The sequence below is a fragment of the Podarcis liolepis genome (assembly GCF_965112155.1).
Source record: "Podarcis liolepis genome assembly, chromosome: 12".
NCBI classification, from domain to species: domain Eukaryota; kingdom Metazoa; phylum Chordata; class Lepidosauria; order Squamata; family Lacertidae; genus Podarcis; species Podarcis liolepis.
Window position 1 is genome coordinate 27,288,953 of NC_139563.1, and position 19,744 is coordinate 27,308,696.

The window sequence follows — 19,744 nt, forward strand, 5'->3', positions numbered from 1 at the left end:
TACTTCTAAAACAATCCCCTTTATTTATGTGCTTCTCACTTCCTCCAACCAACAAATTGCAATAAAAATAAAAAGAAAGAAAAGATGTCAATGTAGATGTTCAGTACTGCAAAAATATACTCATTAGGATTCAGACGATACTGGTCCCTCTTTCCAAGCATTAGTTGTGTGTCCACCAACAGATACTTTTTAAAAAAGAAAAAAAAGTCAGTGTATGCTGTCATTTTAATTTTTTTATCCTAAATAACGGCTCTCTTAAAAGCAAATACCTAGCAGAATAGTACACATTGTTAACCTACTACTCATTGTATCCCTCTAGCCAGTTTCTGATCTTCCTGTATGGGAAAGATAGATCTCCTTATTAATGTCTTATCTAGGAATAACAGAAGCCACTTCAAGTTACAGAAGTCATTGTTGGCATTTAAAAAAGAAGTGAAATTAGCATGTAGAGTGTGTTTGCTCATAATACAGGATTGGATCCTGGAATGAATTAGTTGAACCCGTCCTGTTGAAATCAGTAGGACAAGTTGGTAAAGATTTTAATGGGAACTAAATGTGATTCACCATTCCACTGTTTGCAACGCTATAAACATGAAAGTAAAATCCCACCCATACATATGCTCACTGGCTTTTTATCTTGGATATCTCTGATATCACTCCAAAACAGGGATCAATTTCATTCTAGAAACTCAAGACAGTTTATTTTGGCATTAAGTGTTTAAGATCTGATTTCAATTAAAGATTCTTCAGTAAACACCATTTTAAACAAACTAATAGATACATAACCATCCACACCTTGTGGCCCTGTTCAGATATCATTTGAACTATGGTTTATATGACTGAAAGAGCCACAGTAAGCATCAGGCTTGAATATTTTCCCTCCCTTTGCATATGAGAAGAGGGGGAAAGAGTGAAATATTCTGTTTTCACTTTAGAACAAACGCTGCTTCCTTGTTACATATCAATTTGGAACTGTGGCTTTTACTCACTAGTTAAACAAGGACCAAAACATGCCTTCAAATTCAAACGTGGAGAGAACAAACTTTGGTTCTCTGCTTTTATACTTAATAGGGAACTGCAGTCTGGTCTAAAGTGAAAGCTTTCACTCTCTTCTCATAAACAAATGAGAACAGAATAGGAGCAGACAAGAATGAGGCTCACCTCAGGTCATTTCCTATAATTTAACTGATTTAGCATCTGAACCATGGTCCCGAGAGCCTTGTCGTCAACTCAGTGATTCAGAGGAAAATCAGTCACAAATATAGCTTCCCCAGCCAGGTCATAGTTAATGCTATGAGTAAAAGTAAGATTTTTGTTTCTCACATACAGAGCATCTCAGTCGATTCAGCCTTCAGTTCCTTTAAGACTTACTATGCTAAAAATTAGTGTTCCAACAGCAGCATGTATTATTCGTAACCACTGCAAATACAGAGTTTACAGTTAGCAGTATGCAAAACCAAGAGAACCGATTAGCACATTGGTATTCGCACTGTTACTGTGAAATAGGAAAATGCTAGTAGTAGCAGCAGATGCCAGGGTTGTCAAGGCTGGCACAGAACACAGAGCAAGGTACAGACCCACTTATTTTGCAAGTGGGTGGGTATCAAGAGTGAACAAGTGAAGGCATGTGCCGCCTGAGGCAAACAGGAAGCCACCACACCTGCCCACAAAATCTGACTGGTGTTATTCAGCGCGGCAGCCAGGGGTGAGCAGCACATCTGCAGGGGAACCACCCCATGGGACTCCTCTGCACAAAGTGGCTGCTTTTGATTTGCCTAATGGTTGGGCAGGACCTGCGTCTGTGCTTGCTAGTTTCCTGCCTGGATTCTCTGTCCTGGGTCAAAGGCCATTTCAGGCCTATCCATTGGGCCATTCAACCTCACCAGAGACTGAAGGAAACTTCATCTAATTTCATATGGCCCTTGGCCTAATTTCAACAGCATTCCGCAAGAAATCTGTTCATATCTTTGGCAGGAGCCACCTATCCTTCACCTTGTAAACCGCTGGGTGAAGAGAGGAAGGATGGAAGAAATATTGTCCCTCTCAGCAGTCTTTGTCTTTGCCCCCAAGGCTTTCCGCAACACAGAATCATATTACATTGCCAACCAAGTCTGCCACATAATCCCATATATTTTAGAAGACGAAACACTGGGTCCATTTGGAGAAAGACGCCACTGAAAACACCTCCACAACAGCATACCCATTTCTCCAAAACAAAATATAGAGAATTCCCACAACACTAAACAGGTTCATACAGTGCATGGTAGAAAAAAGTAGGCAAACTGTCCCCAGCCCCACTAACCCCCCCCCCCAGCTCACCACCCACTATTCCAACACACAGCACAAAACCTCCAAACCAAAGGCCTACACCGTCTAAAAGACTTCTACAAAGGAACTTCAACAAAGACAAGCTAACACAAGAAATACAAACTAGGGGACACCCAAATTCCCTGGCTAATGCACTAGCTGATGTTTCTGAACTGTCTTTGGAGGCAGCCCTATGTGTAACACATTGCAGTAATCTCACCTAGAGCAGTGTTTCCCAACCACTGTTCCGCGGCACACTAGTGTGCCGCAAGATGTTGCCTGGTGTGCCGCGGGAAAAATTAAAAAATTCAAAAGATTTTTTTTAAAAAAAGTCAAATTTTCGATGACCCCTGGGGTTCCCTCCCTTCCTCCCGCTCTGCGCCTCCCTCCTCCTCCTCCGGGGAGGCCCTTCCTGGCTCTCGGCCAAGGCTTGGCGGCTGCCACTCACTCACTCGCTCGCCCACCCGTCCCTCCATCCCTGCACCCGGCCTCTCCCCCTCCGTCCCCGGCGCGGGGACTGCCGGGATCCGTAGTCCCCTCACCCTTGGGCTCCGCGCCCGCGCGGGGTGCGCAAACTACGTTTCCCAGCGTGGCCTGGCGGGCCGGGCGTTTTGTTTGAAGCGCTCTTCTCCCGGCCATGGAATGAGCGCGGCGGCGGCGGCCGGGCGGGCAGGGGCTCTTCCGCGCAGACCCCGCACAGCCTGCCTGCGCCCCCGCGGAGATCGGGCAGCAGGATGGAGCCCGGGGATCCCCACGGAGGCGGAGCGGAGGCTGCCCCCCAGGTAGGGCTGCGTCGGGGGGGGGGTTATTTTTGCAATGCTGCATCCGCGCCGGAGGGGACGCATCGGACCGCGGGGAGACCCCTTGGCGGGCGTGCAAAGCAATGCATGCGTGCAGGCGTTGCATGGAGTGCAGTGCAATGCAATGGCAACGCGGCGCCCTGCATGCATGCATGCAACTTCCACCGGCGCTCCGGACTTGGCAGGTGAGGGGGGTCCCCAGTGGGCGGCAGAGAGAGCCGGGAGGGCGAAGGGGAGCCGGGGGGGAGCAGCGCTGCTCCCCGAGCCGAGCCCGGGGGGAAACTTCGGCGTCGTTGCGCCGGGTGTTGGAAGCGGAGGCTGGCGGGGGCCCCTCACTTGCAAAACCTGGTCGCCTCTCATATATTTCGTGCATTGCATTCATCGCCCGCTTTCTCCTCCAAGGAGCTCCCGGGGGCGCGCGTGGTTCTCCCCGTGTTATCCTCGCAACAACAGCCCTGCGAGGTGGGTCAGGCGAGTGGCCCAAGGGAGCACCCAGGGATTGTCCTGGCCAGGTGGGGTGATTTGAACCCTGCTCTCTGCCCGGTCTTCGTCCTCATTTAGCCCCCACATGTGCATGACTGTGCATGACTGAGGTTTTCCCCCCTCGTCTTCGCTATGGTGTGAGTCTGTGCTGTTAATTAATGGGGTTCTGCCTTCGGAGAAGATGAGCCAGCCCTCAAGGAGGTGATTATGTAATTTGCTAGCAATTCATGTCCCTCCTGGCGTGACGCTGCGCGCTGACGTCACGGGGCTGTAATGGTGGTGTGCCTCGAGATTTTTTTCATGAAACAAGTGTGCCTTTGCCCAAAAAAGGTTGGGAAACACTGACCTAGAGGTTACCAGAGCATAGACAGCAGAGGTTAGGCTACCCCTGTCCAGATAAGGGTGCAGCAGCCTGAGGGTGATGAACACAGAAATGGAGAACTGAGATGGAAAGGTGAAGGTAGGAAATAAAGGAGGGAAGAGCTGCCTACTTCCCCAGAAAGGATTGTGATTCTCACATTCAGGCACAATGTGGACCAAGATCCTACCTGAAGACCCTTCCAAGGTAAGAACAAAGCCTGATTGGGCAGAATCAAAAGCACTTGCAGTATAATTCGGAGGGAAAGTCTAGCGCACAATAATTAAGGTACCTGAGTCGTCTTTGAACTTTGGTGAGGGGGGAACCAATACTGGGAAAGAGGAGAACGAAACAAGCTTGGAGGGGATGCAGACAATAAAACACAAAGGGGTTATTTACTTCAAAAAGTAAAATGTTTTACTTACCATTGATTGCAGGACAGCACAAAAACATCCATAAATAATCAAGACTAAATACAAAACTAGCAGTATTCCTGATGTGATCGTAAGGTCACACTAAAGAAAAAGAAGAGAGGTATGAGCACTTCCTGCCATGCAGATATGATAAGAACAGAAATTGCTGAATGGGAGGTTCTCCACCCAACCCATAGAATAGACATTCACCAAGGAATATCAGGTGTTAATACATTTTCTTACCCTATCTTGCAAAGTATCTCAAGGGATATAGCTCGATACTTATTTGTACTGTATAACATTATTCTTGTTTATAAAACCCGGTAAAAAAAAACTTTCAGCATGGAAAAAACACACCAAAGTGGATGGAATAAGGGAGCACATTCCAACAGCAGAAAAATCGCTCTGTTTCAGAAGTCTGTTGATGCTTTACCAGAAGGAAATATCATCGAAGGATATATCTTAATTTTACCACTTAGGAGGAGAATCTTGTAGGAAATCAAACAAATTTTAACATGGCATACATGCGGTTACTATTAATTAATATGCTAGTGTCTAGATAAGATGAAGTAGCCATACTTAATAATATAGTAAATCAGAAAACTACTTTTAAGAGCCAATGGACTTAAAATTACATCTAGCCTTTCAGTGTTATGAGATACAAAATACAGAGAACCATATTATCTGATCAAATTGGAGTTCCTGAACTGCAACAAGGTCAGATAACCACAGAAAAAATGAGCTGCAAGCAATTTTTTCTGTCTTTCTTTCCACAACTGAAATTTGGCCCCTTCTGTGTTACTCCCTTTCCACAATTTAAGAAGGATATTGACAAGCTGGAACATGTGCAGAGGAGGGTGACCAAGATGACTAAGAGTTTGGAAACCTAAACATATGAGGAATGTTTAAGGGAGTTGGGTAGTTGAGAAGACAGAAGAGATACGATAGCCATCTTCACATATCTTAAAGGGCTGTCATATGCAAGATGGCACCGACTTGTTTTGTCCAGCTCTGGAGGTAGGACCCAAACCAATGGATTCAAGTTACAAGAAAGGAGACTCCGACTAAACATCACAAAGAAATTTCTAATTACCGTATTTTTCGCCCTATAAGACGCACTTTTTCCCCTCCAAAAATGAAGGGGAAATGTGTGTGCGTCCTATGGGGCGAATACAGGCTTCTGCTGAAGCCTGGAGAGCGAGAGGGGTCGGTGCGCCCCGACCCCTCTCACTCTCCAGGCTTCAGGAAGCTCTGCGCAACCCTCGGGAGACGGCACGAAGCCGCGCCGGGCTCCCAAGGTTGCGCGGAGCTGCCTGCGCTCCTGGGCTCGGTGCAGCTCTGAGCAACCCTCCGGAGCCCAGCGCGGCTAAGGCATCGCTCTGGGACCTGTTCTGGGGGCTGGGGTTGGGGGACGCTCGGGCTTCCCCTGCCCCGTGCCTGTGGGGGGGGGAATAATTTTTCCCCCTTTATTCCCCCCCCCAAAATCTAGGCACGTCCTATGGGCCGGTGCGTCCTATAGGGCGAAAAATATGGTAAACAGAACAGGCTCCCACGAGAGGTGGTGGACTCTCCTTCTTTGGAGGTTTTTAAGCAGAGTTTGGAAGGACATCTGTCATGGATGCTTTAGTAGAGATTTCTGGATTGTAGAGGCGTTGGACTAGATGATATTTGGAGAGCCTTACAACTCTACAATTTTATGATTCTATGTGAGCATTGGCTATAACTCTAATAAAGGTAAGAATGTATGTATCCAAAATCTTACTAATGGAGCAATTAATAAACTCATTTAGATAACATATAAGCAGCTATGCTGTGGCATACAAACAATTACAGTGGTACCTCCGGTTGCGGACGGGATCCGTTCTGGAGCTCCGGTCGGATCCCGAGGTTTCTGCAACTGGAGGCACCACTTCTGTGCACACGCACGCTGCGGTAGAGCAATAACGCAGAAATATACTTCCGGGTTTGCCGCTTACGTATCCCAAAGTTTACGTAACTGGAGGAATACATAAGCGGAGGTACGACTGTATACTCTAGCATCACTATTATGCTTTTGTCAACATACCAACACAGAAATTAATATATACATACAGTGCTTTTTTCTGGGGGGATGCAGGGGGATGCATACACCTAAACATTTTGTGAATCTAAATTTGGCCACATTGAGGGGCAGTATTTCAATATGAGTAGGAAAATGAGAGGACCCTAAACAATTTTTTTAGAAAAAAGCACTACACACACACACACACACACACACACACACACACACACACACACTGTAGCCAATACCATTGTACATCATCAAACAAGCTTGCTGGTCAAGAAAAAAATAAAACAAATAGTGAGAGAAATAAAAAAGAAATGCAAGATGGCTTATGAAGGAGAAAAGGGGCAGTACTGTACAGCAAAGGAAAAGGGGAAAAAACCTAAAGTACAGTGACCAGATTAAAAGAAAATATATCATTTACAGTGTCATTCCAAAAATGTAAAAACAAATCACTTCCCAATAATTTTTATTATTATTATGTATAGCATTTCTCTCATATTTATGCTTTACCATTAAAATAGTATTTCAGGTTTTCCTTAACCAATCAGTTACAGTAGGGGGAGTTTTATTTTTCAATTTTTGTGCAATACACTGTTTTGCTGTTGTTAGTAGTGTAGTAATCAGCTGTAAATCGGTATTCATTTACTTCAGAATAAAGAATCAAAAGGAGAGTTATTTTAGGATTTCTTGGAACATCATAGCCTCTACTTGATTCCAGCCCAAATATTTTAATCTGGGCTGTAGGCAAAAAATAAATAAATTCAATGACCACTGATATATATTGGAGAGAATGATATATGTTCCTAAGTGTCAATTTGTGTTACTGATCTTTCTCAGTATTCTTTCATTATGCCAAAATATCACACACTGATGACATTTTCCAGATGACAGAACAAACCTATTTTTAATTCTGAATTAGCGATTAATTTATCAAATAGTGGGTCAAGACAGTTAATAAATGATTGCTTACTTTTTTCTGAAGAGTAAAAGCGGCAAGTCCAAATGTCACCGACGCAGTGGCACCAACTGACCACATAACTGCATCAGCATCAAAGAAACTAAATGCCAAGGAAAGATAACTGTTAATGTGAAACGTGATATGCCTAATTACACCAGTACAGCCAATTCAATTTATTGACCAACTACTTACGCTGCAATTGATCCAAGCAACATACCCTCACAAATTGTCTAAAAATAAAAAATAGAAACAATTATATGCAAGTGGAAACACATTATTATTATAGCATAACATCCTCTCCATTTATTCAGCCTAGGAGGTTCTCCAATAGTGTACAGAATTCAGTGTATTGAATTCCCCTACGTTGCTATTTCCAAATCAACAAACCTAGACACTTAATGGGGGATCCTTATGGGGATGGGGTTGTTATTGTAATAGTTGCTGTAGCAACTTTGTAAAACACATAATGTGGCAACACTGCCACATAAAACTGAAGAGTATAACAAAGGAACTTATAATACTGTGTGGGTTTTGCTACAACTTATCCCAAAACAGTTATCTTAGGTTTCAGTATTGTATTGGTGCTCCTCAGAAACCCTTCACTCCATGCACCAGTTCAAAAAACAACTTTAGTTCCAACTAACCTTACTGTTAACTTCATACAGTAGCACAGTACCCGAGCAATTTCCAGTCCAGAGGGCAATCCCATCTGCAGAAGCCTTGAACTATATCCAGCTGATTTAAACATAATTTACTTCTAAGTACATGTCTTTAGAAGGGAATGTTAGTCTTCTCTGAAAGGTCTTTCTTACTGGGAATTAGGATGCACTCAAGTGGGATTACGTTCTTCCCATTGCTCAAAATCAGAAAATGCTGTCGCACCAAAGGAAGTTGTCTAGTTCTCCTGCCCTGGAATCTATGCTTGCATCTGTCTAAGCATCTGCCTATGCTGCCTAATGCTAACTGTGAATAAGACAAAAACATCACCTCAGCTTTTACTTTTCCCTGGCAAAGGGGCATAGAACCTGACAAATATCTTACCACAGTACTTTGCTAGAGAACCCATATGCAACCCAGTGCAGGGTGACCTAAATACTGTTGAGTACCTGTTGCAATAGTTAGGGAACTAGAAGTTAATGTGAATCACCTGCACCTTAGTCAATGCAGCAAGCAGGCAATCAGCTTTGGCAGAAATTGAATGCTTAAATGGGAGGAACCTGTGTTACTTATATTTGCCTTTGGAAGCCAGATCTAAGGAAACCCTGTGAAGCTTCTGCCACTGGGGAAAAGACTATATGCTTCCGTACGATCCACAGAAGCTAAGGAGAGCTTTTGCTACTGTCTTGATGCTTTCTATGTGTTTGCTCACTAAAACAACAAAATTAAGTAAACACCCTAAAGTTTCCTGGCTGTGCACCTGAAGTACAATCTGACTGCTGGAATAGATTTATGTGCTCCCTATCCTGCAATCAGAGGTGAAATAACATTCATAATGGACAATGAATTTGGGTAACAACCCGCCTGAATACTATGAAATCGTCAAGTTATCTGTGAAAGAAACATCTCCAGCTAGGTGAAAGAAAACTTCTCAAACTTTTGTGCACTGCAAGAACCTGTGCAGCACCAGCACTATCTCAACATTTAAACTGCTGCATAAAGGGACTGAAGAGACTGGCAAAAAGTTGGAGGATTCTTCTCCCCCTTAATTAGGAGACATAGAAAGAAGCACCTTCCTGTCCTGGATTCTATTTTTTAAAAAGTCTTCAAAAATTCTCCAAAAGGACTACCTGTCAAAGAAAGGAATAAAAGTAAAATTATATTACATTTAAAGTATACATTACATTTATTACTGAACTGCCAATCTGTTGGCAGAAAAACAGAATAGCATCTAACTTTGTATCTATCATCCTGCGCAAATCTTAAATCATATTACCTTTTTTTAAAAAAAACAGAGAATTAAGCCCTACAGAAGGTGCATATTCTAGATGTTCCTTAAACCCATGAACTGGGCTCAGTTGGTTAGAGTGTGGTGCTGATAACACCAAGGTGGCAAGTTTGATTCCTGTATGGGATCCTGCAGGGGACTGGACTAGATAATCCTCAGGGTCCCTTCCAACTCTACAATTCTATGACATCCTGATAAAAATAGGAGAGGTAAGGGCAAAAATGAGCTTCATTAAACAATATTGCTGAAATAGGTTCCTCTAAATCTGACCCATTGCTCCATTATCCATCCTCAATATCCTGATGGATACAATAGGCTGTCAATCTGCAAATTGTATATGAAGAAGTCTGGCTAGTTTCAATTGGGAAGGGGAAACCCAAATTTGTGTTTGACCTCTAGCCACAGGGTAAGAATTCATATGAGCCCCTGCGGTACAACTCAAATTCAGGGCACCCTTGGGAAACAACAGACTTTGCCATGTGGGACTACTTTGGCTTTAATGCAGATGCATTCTGAATGGCAGGTTGACAAAACAGCAAGTTAAACTGACAGATCAGAAAGCAAAGCTTCTTCTGTTTAAGTATATCTGCATCAAGCTTAGCAGAGCAGAGGTAGAAAGTTGATGCCCAGTAAAGGTAAAAGGACCCCTGGATGGTTAAGTCCAGTCAAAGGCAACTATAGGGTTGTGGCGCTCATCTCACTTTCAGTCCAAGGGCGTGAGCATTTGTCTGCAGACAGCTTTCTGGGTCATGTGTCCAGCAAGACTAAACTGCTTCTGGCACAACAGAATATTGTGACTGAAACCAGAGCACGTTTACCTTCCCGCCACAGCGGTACCTATTTATCTACTTGCATTGGTGTGCTTTCGAACTCCTAGGTTGGCAGGAGCTGGGACAGAGCAACGAGAGCTCACTCCATCACAGGGATTTGAATCGCCAACCTTCTGATAGGGAAGCCAAGAGGCTCACTGGTGCCCAGTATCAATACATTGGTCTTGGGGTGGTGATTCATCAAAACCCCAAAAAATCTGCCCCAAGGAAGAAGCAGAATTGAACAATAACTACAGGGCTAGAGCTGGTTCAAGCACCTCTTCCTTTTCTGATAAACCCTCCTAATACCTCTGTCCTGCTAATGCCTGGTGGAAACTAAGAACAGGTGTATGCAGAGTATGCAGGAGTCCCGCTGCATACTCTGGTTTGCCCATCTACCAGGTCTTTTGCATACCAGATCCGATGCTGGCACTGCAGCAGTCACTGTGGAGATGTGATCAGGCCTCTGGGAGTCTGGAACCTCTGCCTTCTCCTGCCTGCTCCTCTTTTGCTTCAGCAGGACCATTTAGGCCATGTCTGGGAATGTCACTATTGGACTCAAAATGACCATCATGATCATGTGCGCCAAGTGGATGAGAAGCAGCCAATTGAAAACATCTGTTTTTCACGCTGGCAGTGTACATTCTCATGCTCACAGAGAGGGAGGCACACTGCTTTAGAAGAAAAGGCAGTGTCTCCTTTTTTTGAGGCATTTGACTTATTACCTAATTATGCTTACTATGAAAGGAAGCAATGAGGGACAGAGAAAAAGAGATGGGAAAGGTAAGCAGACAACTGAAAAACAAACAGACTTTCCCCCCTTTTTTTCTTATTTTCCTTTAATAAAAAGGAAATTAACAATAAGAACACCAAATGGGAGATCACCGACAGAAGACGCTGTTTGAACTGGAAGGCCCTGGGGAAATAACACAAGTTGAAAGGCAAAAACCACTTCAGATCAAGGTAGTCCAAATAAATATATTAATTGTGTATATTAAGTAATATTAACTATATTGCAAGCACTTTAATTTACGATGTGGACATTTAATTCAGTGTGTGGCCCATGGGTTCTGTGTCAAAGTACTCTTGCGGCCCACTTGGTCTGAGAAGTTGAACTGCCCTGCAATAGAAGCAGTAGCCAAGGGAACAGGGAATGCTGGGATGGGCTGCTTTGAGTGAAGGCAGAAAACAAAACTGATACTTCAAGGGAGAGGGGCTGGACATCTTCCTTTGGAGTAACAATGTCTCCTGCCTTTGAGCACTAGAAGGAACACAATTGACTTGGATGCATCCTAATTCCCAACAGAGAATCACATTTTTACAGCCCAATGCAATGGAACAGCTGGGCTGCAATATGACTCTAGCCCAGAGCTTTCCCAACTTTTTGAGCCAATGGGCATGTTTAGAAATTTGAGAAAATGATGCAGGGGTGCCAGTCACAAAATGGCTGTGGTGCAGTGCATAGCGTAGCAAAAGGTGGCCATTATATCTGAAAGAGTAGAAAAACAGATAGGCCAACAAAAATGCTGCAGATAAGCCTCACCCAGAAGTCCTCTCCTATCAATGGGGGAAAGACACCTCAGTCACCACCACATTTACGAAGAGAAGCTCCCTCATGCTTTGTGGATTTTTAAAGGGAACATTTGCAGAGAATTTTCATGGGTGCCATAGGAGGTATGTGTGGGCACCCGAGCACCCATGGGCGCCATTTTGGTGAACTTTGTCCTAGAAGGCTGGAGTGCTCACAACAAATGGACAAAGCTGCAAATAAAGTGTACATAATAAACTTGTGCTTCCTCTCTTACACCATACTTCCTACCTCCTTCTTGGTAAGCCAAATTCTAGATTGCACAACATGTAACAGGTTGAGAGAGAGCCTGTCTGGGGCAGCAATGTTACAATTTGTACAATAAACCAGGGTTCTTTGTCCCTGAGTCCCGAGGTGTGGGGGACTTTCATATAACCAACAGGCTTAACTCTAATTAATTCATGAGTCAGTCGAGACCATAGAGTAAGTTGTCCTGCCAGGCTTAGCTAGGTCCTTCTCCATCACCTTGGGAGGAATAGCTATCAAGCCTTTGTTCTTCCCATTCGACCATGTGAACCCTACCAGTAAGGATGTCTAAGCTGAATGCTCCAAGACTTAGGCAAGCAATGTTTGTGTTTCTATACAAATAATTTATAAATATTTACCACTTTAGAATCGAAGTTTTACTACCTTTCTTTTCTGAACGGTGCATGAAAAAGCACACGATTCTGACTTTTGGAAAGTTTGTAAGTACACCATTTTTAACTTACCAAATGTGTGGTTGCTTTCTGGGCTAAGGGAAGTATTGAACTTTGGAAGGGGATATTTTAAAGGTCTAACAGCCTATATTCCCACACTATACTTTGATTTATATTGTGTGATTTTAAATCTCTGCTGGGGCTCTTACCAAAGAGTACTTGCCCCAAACCTGGATCTTGCCATCCAGGGATTTCTCCCTTTTATTATTTACCGTATTTATTATTTTCCCTTTTACCAAATTCAAACAGCAAAATGTTGTTAGACTACAACTGCCATAATCCCTGGCCATTTACTAAACTGGCTGGAAATGATGGGAGCTGTATAATTACTTATGGGGATCCAAGGTTTAAGAACACTGCCCTAAACAGAACACTGCCTTCAAAAAATACTTACAAATATTAACAACATAATGACGTCCAGTGGAAATCGCCTGCGGGCTTGATCACAGCAGGCTATTGTAATAGCCAGCAACATGATTAATGGTCTAAAAACAAAACAAAAGCAAATGTTACAGTTTTGCATGGTAAAATGCTCTAATTGCTACTGAAGAGCTTAAATTAAGTTACAAGAGAAATTAACTTAAAACTGCATATTTTCTTGAAAGCATGTTGATGTACATAGATGTTCAGTCTGTTTGCATACATAATTGATACTACAAATAACATTTTTCCTTGTTTACATACACTGATTTTATAAAACATGTTTGTAAAAAAAAATATACTCTATTGTAATTATTAAGAGATTAGATTTTATTTCATTGGCAGCTACATGCACTATACTTACAACATGGTATAGCAAAACCATGGGCGTCTTCGTACCCATATTTTAAGGTATTTCCTGGCCAAAAAACCAAGCAAAAAGCAGTTACAGAAAGGATCCCAATGCAGAGAACTGGTAGTTTATTATTTATTCTAACACACAATTTCTACACTCACGATATTTCATAACAGCATTTAAAACAAAGCTAAAACATAATATATTTGATATAAGAAATATATCAAATTAGAAGCAACCTTAGTCAATGATATTATAGTCTAAATCAGGCATAGGCAAACTTGGCCCTCCAGATGTTTTGGGACCAGAACTCCCGTTGTCCCTAGCTAACAGGACCAGTGGTCTGGGATGATGGGAGTTGTAGTCCCAAAACATCTGGAGGGCCGGGTTTGCCTATGCCTGGTCTAAATGGTTGTCCTTTCAATGTGACTATTCCATAGGCACTAATTCCTATGAAAGGTTGGGGGCTTTCAATACACAGCTCTCCTGACCTGGGCTCAGGGGTGGCACGTTCCGTTTGACTGCTTGAGACAAAGCAGGAAGTGCCTCTCTGACAGAGGTGGCAGAGGTGAGAGGAATGCCTGCGAGGATGTAGCCTTGGGGGCCTCCACCAGCTGAGGCAGCTGCTTCACTGGACCTCGGGGGGGGGGGAGGCTGAATGATACACATTTTCTTTTTGTGAGATGTTATGGCTGGAGACACTCAGCACTAATATATTGTTACATGCCACCCCAATCTCCACAGCAGTGTGAGATTCCAGGGGTTCCTAGCACACTTTACCCAGGGTCCGTGTTTCCTTTTGGAAATGAGGCACAATGGAGACTGTGGTGTCTTTATGATATAGGATTTATTCACACACATTTGCAACCTGACCCTATGATGGAGGGGTTCCCAGCATTAGCACTCCCAAAGGTTCTTGCTTTTCCCATAACTGCAGCAGCCTTGTATTTAAACAGACATGGCTCTAACTCTCAGCAGCTTGCTGTGTTGAACAGACTGCAATTTTTCTCTCCTAGGTCAAATTCCAGCCACTCCAATCCTAAACTCTACTCTCTATTGCCTTCCAAAATGAAGTCTGAGCAGAGGGAGGGCCTTACCATCTGGCACAGCCTTTGCCTTCCTAATGACTTTCCTAATGGCTCATTACCGTCCCTTTGATTTTGGTTAATTGCTCATCTCCCAGGCAATTTCCTGAATTTAGGAAGGTGTTTTGGCCTGTATTTTAAGATTTTATTAATCCTGTGTCTGGCAACTTTAACACTCTGTGCACTGATTATATTCTAACACCTATTAGGAATTTTGGCACCCACAATTCATAACAATATATTTTATTAGAAAACTGATACACTGCTTTCTTCAAAGAAAGCAGTAACTCCTGTAAATATCCCTGTTAATAAAAAGATGTCACAACACTTTATTGGTTAACCACAGTGCAGGAGAACGAGGGGGGCGGGCTTTATGAAATCCATAAGTTCAGCCCTTTAGCCAAACCCCTCTAGCTCCCCTGTAATTCAAGAACTAAACATGGCTGGATCTGGACAGCCAGCCAAACAAAGGAATACAGAACCGGAGAGCAGGCTGCCCTTCTCAGCCACAGTCACAGAAAGATCTGACAAACAGATCCAGGCAGCTGTGTGAGGTGAGATGGGACTGAACAGAAGTAGATGGTAAAATCATGGCTGCCATGTAGCCTCTTAACATAATAGCTGGGGGCATCATAAAAGGTATGGAATACCTCCCCCCCCCCAATAGAAGCAGTGGTTAAGATACCAAGTTTTGCCACAATAGAACAAACAGGCAGCTCACCATGTTGCATCTTAAATTAATCGAAACTGTGATTACTTAGCTATACTTACCAGTAGACGAACGTGCAAATTATACCAAGGGTCAAGCCCAGCTGAAGTGTAGACATAAGATATAATTTCCTGTAGAAAACTAGGGAAATGGTACAGATTATATGGGGTGGGGAAAAGAATGGATTAAGCCATGGGTGTAGCCAGGATTTTTGTTAGACTTTGTTGGGGGGGGGCAGAACCGACGTGATTGGTCAGTTAGTTTAGTACTGTATTTATATTGTTTTAATTGATTGGGGGGGGGAGCAGCTGCCCCCTGCCCCCCCCGGCTACGCCCATGGATTAACCTAATCTGGTTTTGATAAGGAAGGAACCCAGAAGACAATGGAGCTATTTTAATGGCTTGTCTGGCTGTTTTTAAATATTTTATTAACATTTGCATGCTTTCCCATTACTTCTCAATAAGTATCTGAAAGATTTTCAAAACTCCAAAACAAGTATTTATTTAGTTTTTTAAAAATCCCAGATATTAAAAACACTACTCCAAGGAGACCAAAGCCAAACTTTCTGTGTATTTTACTAAGTTAAGGAGTCTGTATGCTTCTGGAATTATACATGCAGTATTAATCATTTGTGAATGGGCAACAATTACAACTAAATGTAGCAGTCAAACCCAGGATTAACTACCCATGTGCTGAACATGGACTCAAGCCCTTTCTACCTATTGGAATAAATAGAGTGCATCTGTGATTTTCCATGGTTCTAAGACGCTTTCACATATATGTAGTAGTACTCTTGAACAGTGTGGATCAAATGTTTCCTGCTGTGCCACCACCTTTCACCCTTACCTCATCAAAATGAAGACATTATATACTGTATAATGCCGAATCATAGAACTGTAGAGTTGGCAGGGATCCTGAGGATAATCTAACCCAACCCCTTGCAATGCAGGAATATGCAGCTGTCTCATACAAATATATTGTATTAAAGAGAGCAATCCAAAATCCCAGCCAGGAACAGCAGATCAACAGCTGCATCCAAAGTATTGCCACTTGTTGGGAATGGAAAGGGTGGGAGGGGGCAGTGATTGCCTACTTTTGCAGGCTGCAAACAAGGCCCCTTTCTGGGAAATGGACTAGCTTTAGAGGCAGTAGCCCGATCAACCGTTCCTATAACACCCTGTCTGGGGGGCTTATCATAGAATTGTAGAGTTGGTAAGGACCCTGTGGGTCATTTAGTGCAACGCTGTGGGTTAAACCACAGAGCCTAGGACTTGCTGATCAGAAAGTCGGCGGTTCGAATCCCCGCAACAGGGTGAGCTCCCGTTGTTCGGTCCCTGCTCCTGCCAACCTAGCAGTTCGAAAGCACAAAGTGCAAGTAGATAAATAGGTACCGCTCCAGCGGGAAGGTAAACGGCATTTCCGTGTGCTGCTCTGGTTCACCAGAAGGGGCTTAGTCATGCTGGCCACATGACCCGGAAGCTGTCTGCGGACAAACGCCAGCTCCCTCGGCCAATAAAGTGAGATGAGCGCCGCAACCCCAGAGTCGGTCACAACTGGACCTAATGGTCAGGGGTCCCTTTACCTTTACCTTACATGCAATGCAGGAATCTAAACTAAAGCAAAATGATGCAGACCTTATCCTAAGCCAGTGCAGATCAGGGGTTAGCATGACTGTTCTTACCTTTAAAAAAAATCTATTCCAAAAGAATCGGTTCCTCAGCATCAACTATAATGTACCAGCCATTGGTCTTGACCACTTCAAGTTAAATTTTCAACTAAAATTCCCATTATGCAAATTGCATTGAAATAGTAATATTCAAAGTATTTTTTCCAGTACAATAAAAACCTACACAGGTCTGTTATCTGTTTAAGAATCTCCTGTTAAAGGGCCTAATCCTTTCCATTTCTAACACATCACTGCAGTTTAGCATCCTTATTGTTTTTTAATTGTTCAGTTAAGTTTACCAAAATCTATTATTGAAATATCTATTACCTTAGAATGCCAATTCTAATCTAAAGGGGAGAAAGGCAAAAGGGATCTATTATTAGAATTACATATATTCTATGCCTGACCAACAATGCAAGCAATTACTTTGCACTCCTTCCTGTACTCTCTCAGCGTAAGCCCTTGGACAGAAACTGTTGTCACTTACCTGTGCAGACAGCTTTGTCAGAAAATGGACCTTCTTCCTCAACGGCTGTCATGGGTCGCCGTCTTTTATGTGATGACCGTGCACCTCTCGGACGCCTGTGTTGTGACCGAGATGATTTTGCTCTTCTTACTTTTGCTGGATGCTCCTCGAGAACAGGGGAAGGTTCTTCAACAGTACTTTCCTGATTACTAGAAGGTGGAGGTTCTGTTTCTGCAAGAAGTATTACTGAGTTTGTAACTTGTGAAGAATCTTCACCAGAATGTTGGTATTTGAGGCATAATATGTCTCCACAAAAAGCTTACTGGTAGATTATTCTCCATCTTGGATAAATGTATTCGAGTTACACCTTCAGATTCATACCAAGAAACCTTCTAGTCAGTGGTTTTTGCAGGTGAAGCACAATGCCAAGCTCGTTTACATTGAATTAAAGGGGGCTTGTTCTCTAGTAAATGTGTTGAGGATGATAGTCTTAAAAATAGAAGAAAGCTGTAGAAAAGCACCGGGAAATAGTGGCCTTCCAGATGTTTGACTCCCATTGGCCATTTTGGCTGGGTGTTGGAGTCCAACAATGTCTGGAGGGTCACAAATTCCTCACCTGCTTTAGAACAAAGTGGTGACGTAGGGGGTGACAACTTTCCTTTATATTATTGTTAAAATACCAGCCCCACTGAGAGGACTACCATAAAAGGAAAATACTGTTGAACAAAACGTATCATATCCTTCATTTTTAGTGCACTCATATTGTTTTGTGGACCACCTAGAGGACTTTGTTGAATAAACCAACTATGAACTTAGAGAACAGTGGCTAGAAGTACTTCCTTGTTGATCAGGCAAGAACAAAGGGCCAGGTTCCTGATATTTATTTCTTACCTAACCATTTGAATGTGCTTGCCTATCAAAAAGCTCAACCACAAACACCACTCCCTGCTGCCTGAAAGTGTCTGCAAGCCCTGTGTGCATTTAGCTCCATAGGGCTCATCACCTAGAGTCTATCCTCAGTTCCTGATATATGCCTGGTATATTCCAGGTCAGCAACCTCTGACATCTGCCCATAACACTATAGTGGTACCTCGGGTTAAGAACTTAATTTGTTCTGGAGGTCCGTTCTTAACCTGAAACTGTTCTTAACCTGAGGTACCACTTTAGCTAATGGGGACACTCGCTGCCGCCATGCCGCTACCGCACGATCTCTGTTCTCATCCTGAAGCAAAGTTCTTAACCCGAGGTACTATTTCTGGGTTAGTGGAGTCTGTAACCTGAAGCGTATGTAACCTGAAGCGTATGTAACCTGAGATACCACTGCATATATAAGACTCCTACTCCTTTCACCACAATACCTTGCAGACAGGTATTAGGATAGTAGTGGGAAGACGGCCAGCTATCAAAGCTGTTCACCTCTCAAGGAGCTAACCCGGCTTTTCCATGCTGTGTTTGCCCTCAGGCTGCATTGGCTGTCATGGTTCAGCCAAGTCAGGTCCTTCTCCTACAGCTGCCCAAAATCTGTGGGACAGTCTGGAACTCAGCCCATATGATCCTCTTTATAGGTGTTTCCACAGCCCAAGGGTGTATAGCAAGTTATTAAAAGAGCCTCCCTTTCTCTCAGTGGGTCACAGTATTCTACTATTATATATATATAATATTATATATATATATAATAAAGTGACAAAAATTAAGAAACTATGCACTGCTTATATCTTGTTCTAAAGGAGATACTCCAAGGAAGATGGGGGAAAAAATCCCCAAGTCAATCTGGAAAGCATGAAAAAAAAAATCAATCCTGGCTTTCCATAGCATGACCAACTATAAACTGAGATAATCCTGAAACAAAGGAGGGTAGGCTTCATCACCTGCCTGCACAGAATGCAGCCAACCTGATTTGGGAGAAGCCATCTAGAGGCATCCCAGTCCCACAAACCTCACTGTCAAATCTCGTAAGGGCTGGAAATCCAGATCTCACAAGATCTTGGGCTCATGCTCTTGTGACTCCCATGACTGCGGAGACTGGCTATGACATCTATGAAGATCTCCCAGAAACATGGCTAACTGGGAGGGAGGGACTGTCAGCCATCTCCTCCAGACTTTCTTACATATTTCCCTTATCACTACTATTAGGAGACTTACCCATTTTTGCACTTTAGATCGTAACACCCTTGTGCAATAGCCTTGTGTAACCACTTCTCCTTCAGAGGGCTTCTGAAGCTAAGGGATTGAGGTAATGAAGAAGAATAAAACTTTTTATTGAGTTAAAAATATGTTCTCTATTTACATAAACAGTTCCATAAAACTATATTTCTATAGTTAGTTTTTTTAGGATTTCCTATGGAGCCCCTGCATTAAAACTGATCTAAAATGGCTCTCCAGGGAATATCCTTCTTTGTCATCTAAAACTTATCTAAATCCGAATCCAAATAGTTAGAGAAGAGACGGATACAAAATATGGCAACTTGTCATTAGAGGTAAAGGTACCACCACTGTTAAGTAGTTTACTTTCTAACAATGAACAAAAGGGAAGAAAAAAGCTCTGAAGGAAAGGGGTGACATAACTGGGCTCCTGAGCCCCACAGGGGTGCCGCAGAAAGACTGTAGTTGGTCAAGGAAGCTGTGGACTCAAAAAG

General features: G+C 43.1%; 1 protein-coding gene across 4 annotated transcripts in view; it reads right to left on the reverse strand.

The window, feature by feature from the left end:
* LOC310689750 (protein lifeguard 1-like) overlaps positions 1-19,744 on the reverse strand; it is a 22,211-nt gene continuing 2,467 nt past the window's right edge. For 3 of the 4 annotated variants that reach the window (XM_083467715.1, XM_083467714.1, XM_083467716.1), the window contains exons 2-11: positions 19,251-19,328; positions 17,130-17,339; positions 15,038-15,116; positions 13,191-13,244; positions 12,801-12,891; positions 7,559-7,596; positions 7,379-7,466; positions 4,374-4,463; positions 1,372-1,419; positions 1-185 (exon numbers count right to left, since the gene is read on the reverse strand). In XM_083467715.1, coding sequence (XP_083323841.1) covers positions 36-185; positions 1,372-1,419; positions 4,374-4,463; positions 7,379-7,466; positions 7,559-7,596; positions 12,801-12,891; positions 13,191-13,244; positions 15,038-15,116; positions 17,130-17,339; positions 19,251-19,254 — 852 coding nt within the window. In that variant the 5' untranslated portion in view covers positions 19,255-19,328 and the 3' untranslated portion in view covers positions 1-35. The remainder of the gene's footprint in view (positions 186-1,371; positions 1,420-4,373; positions 4,464-7,378; positions 7,467-7,558; positions 7,597-12,800; positions 12,892-13,190; positions 13,245-15,037; positions 15,117-17,129; positions 17,340-19,250; positions 19,329-19,744) is intronic. The other variant, XM_083467713.1, reaches the window with a different exon arrangement.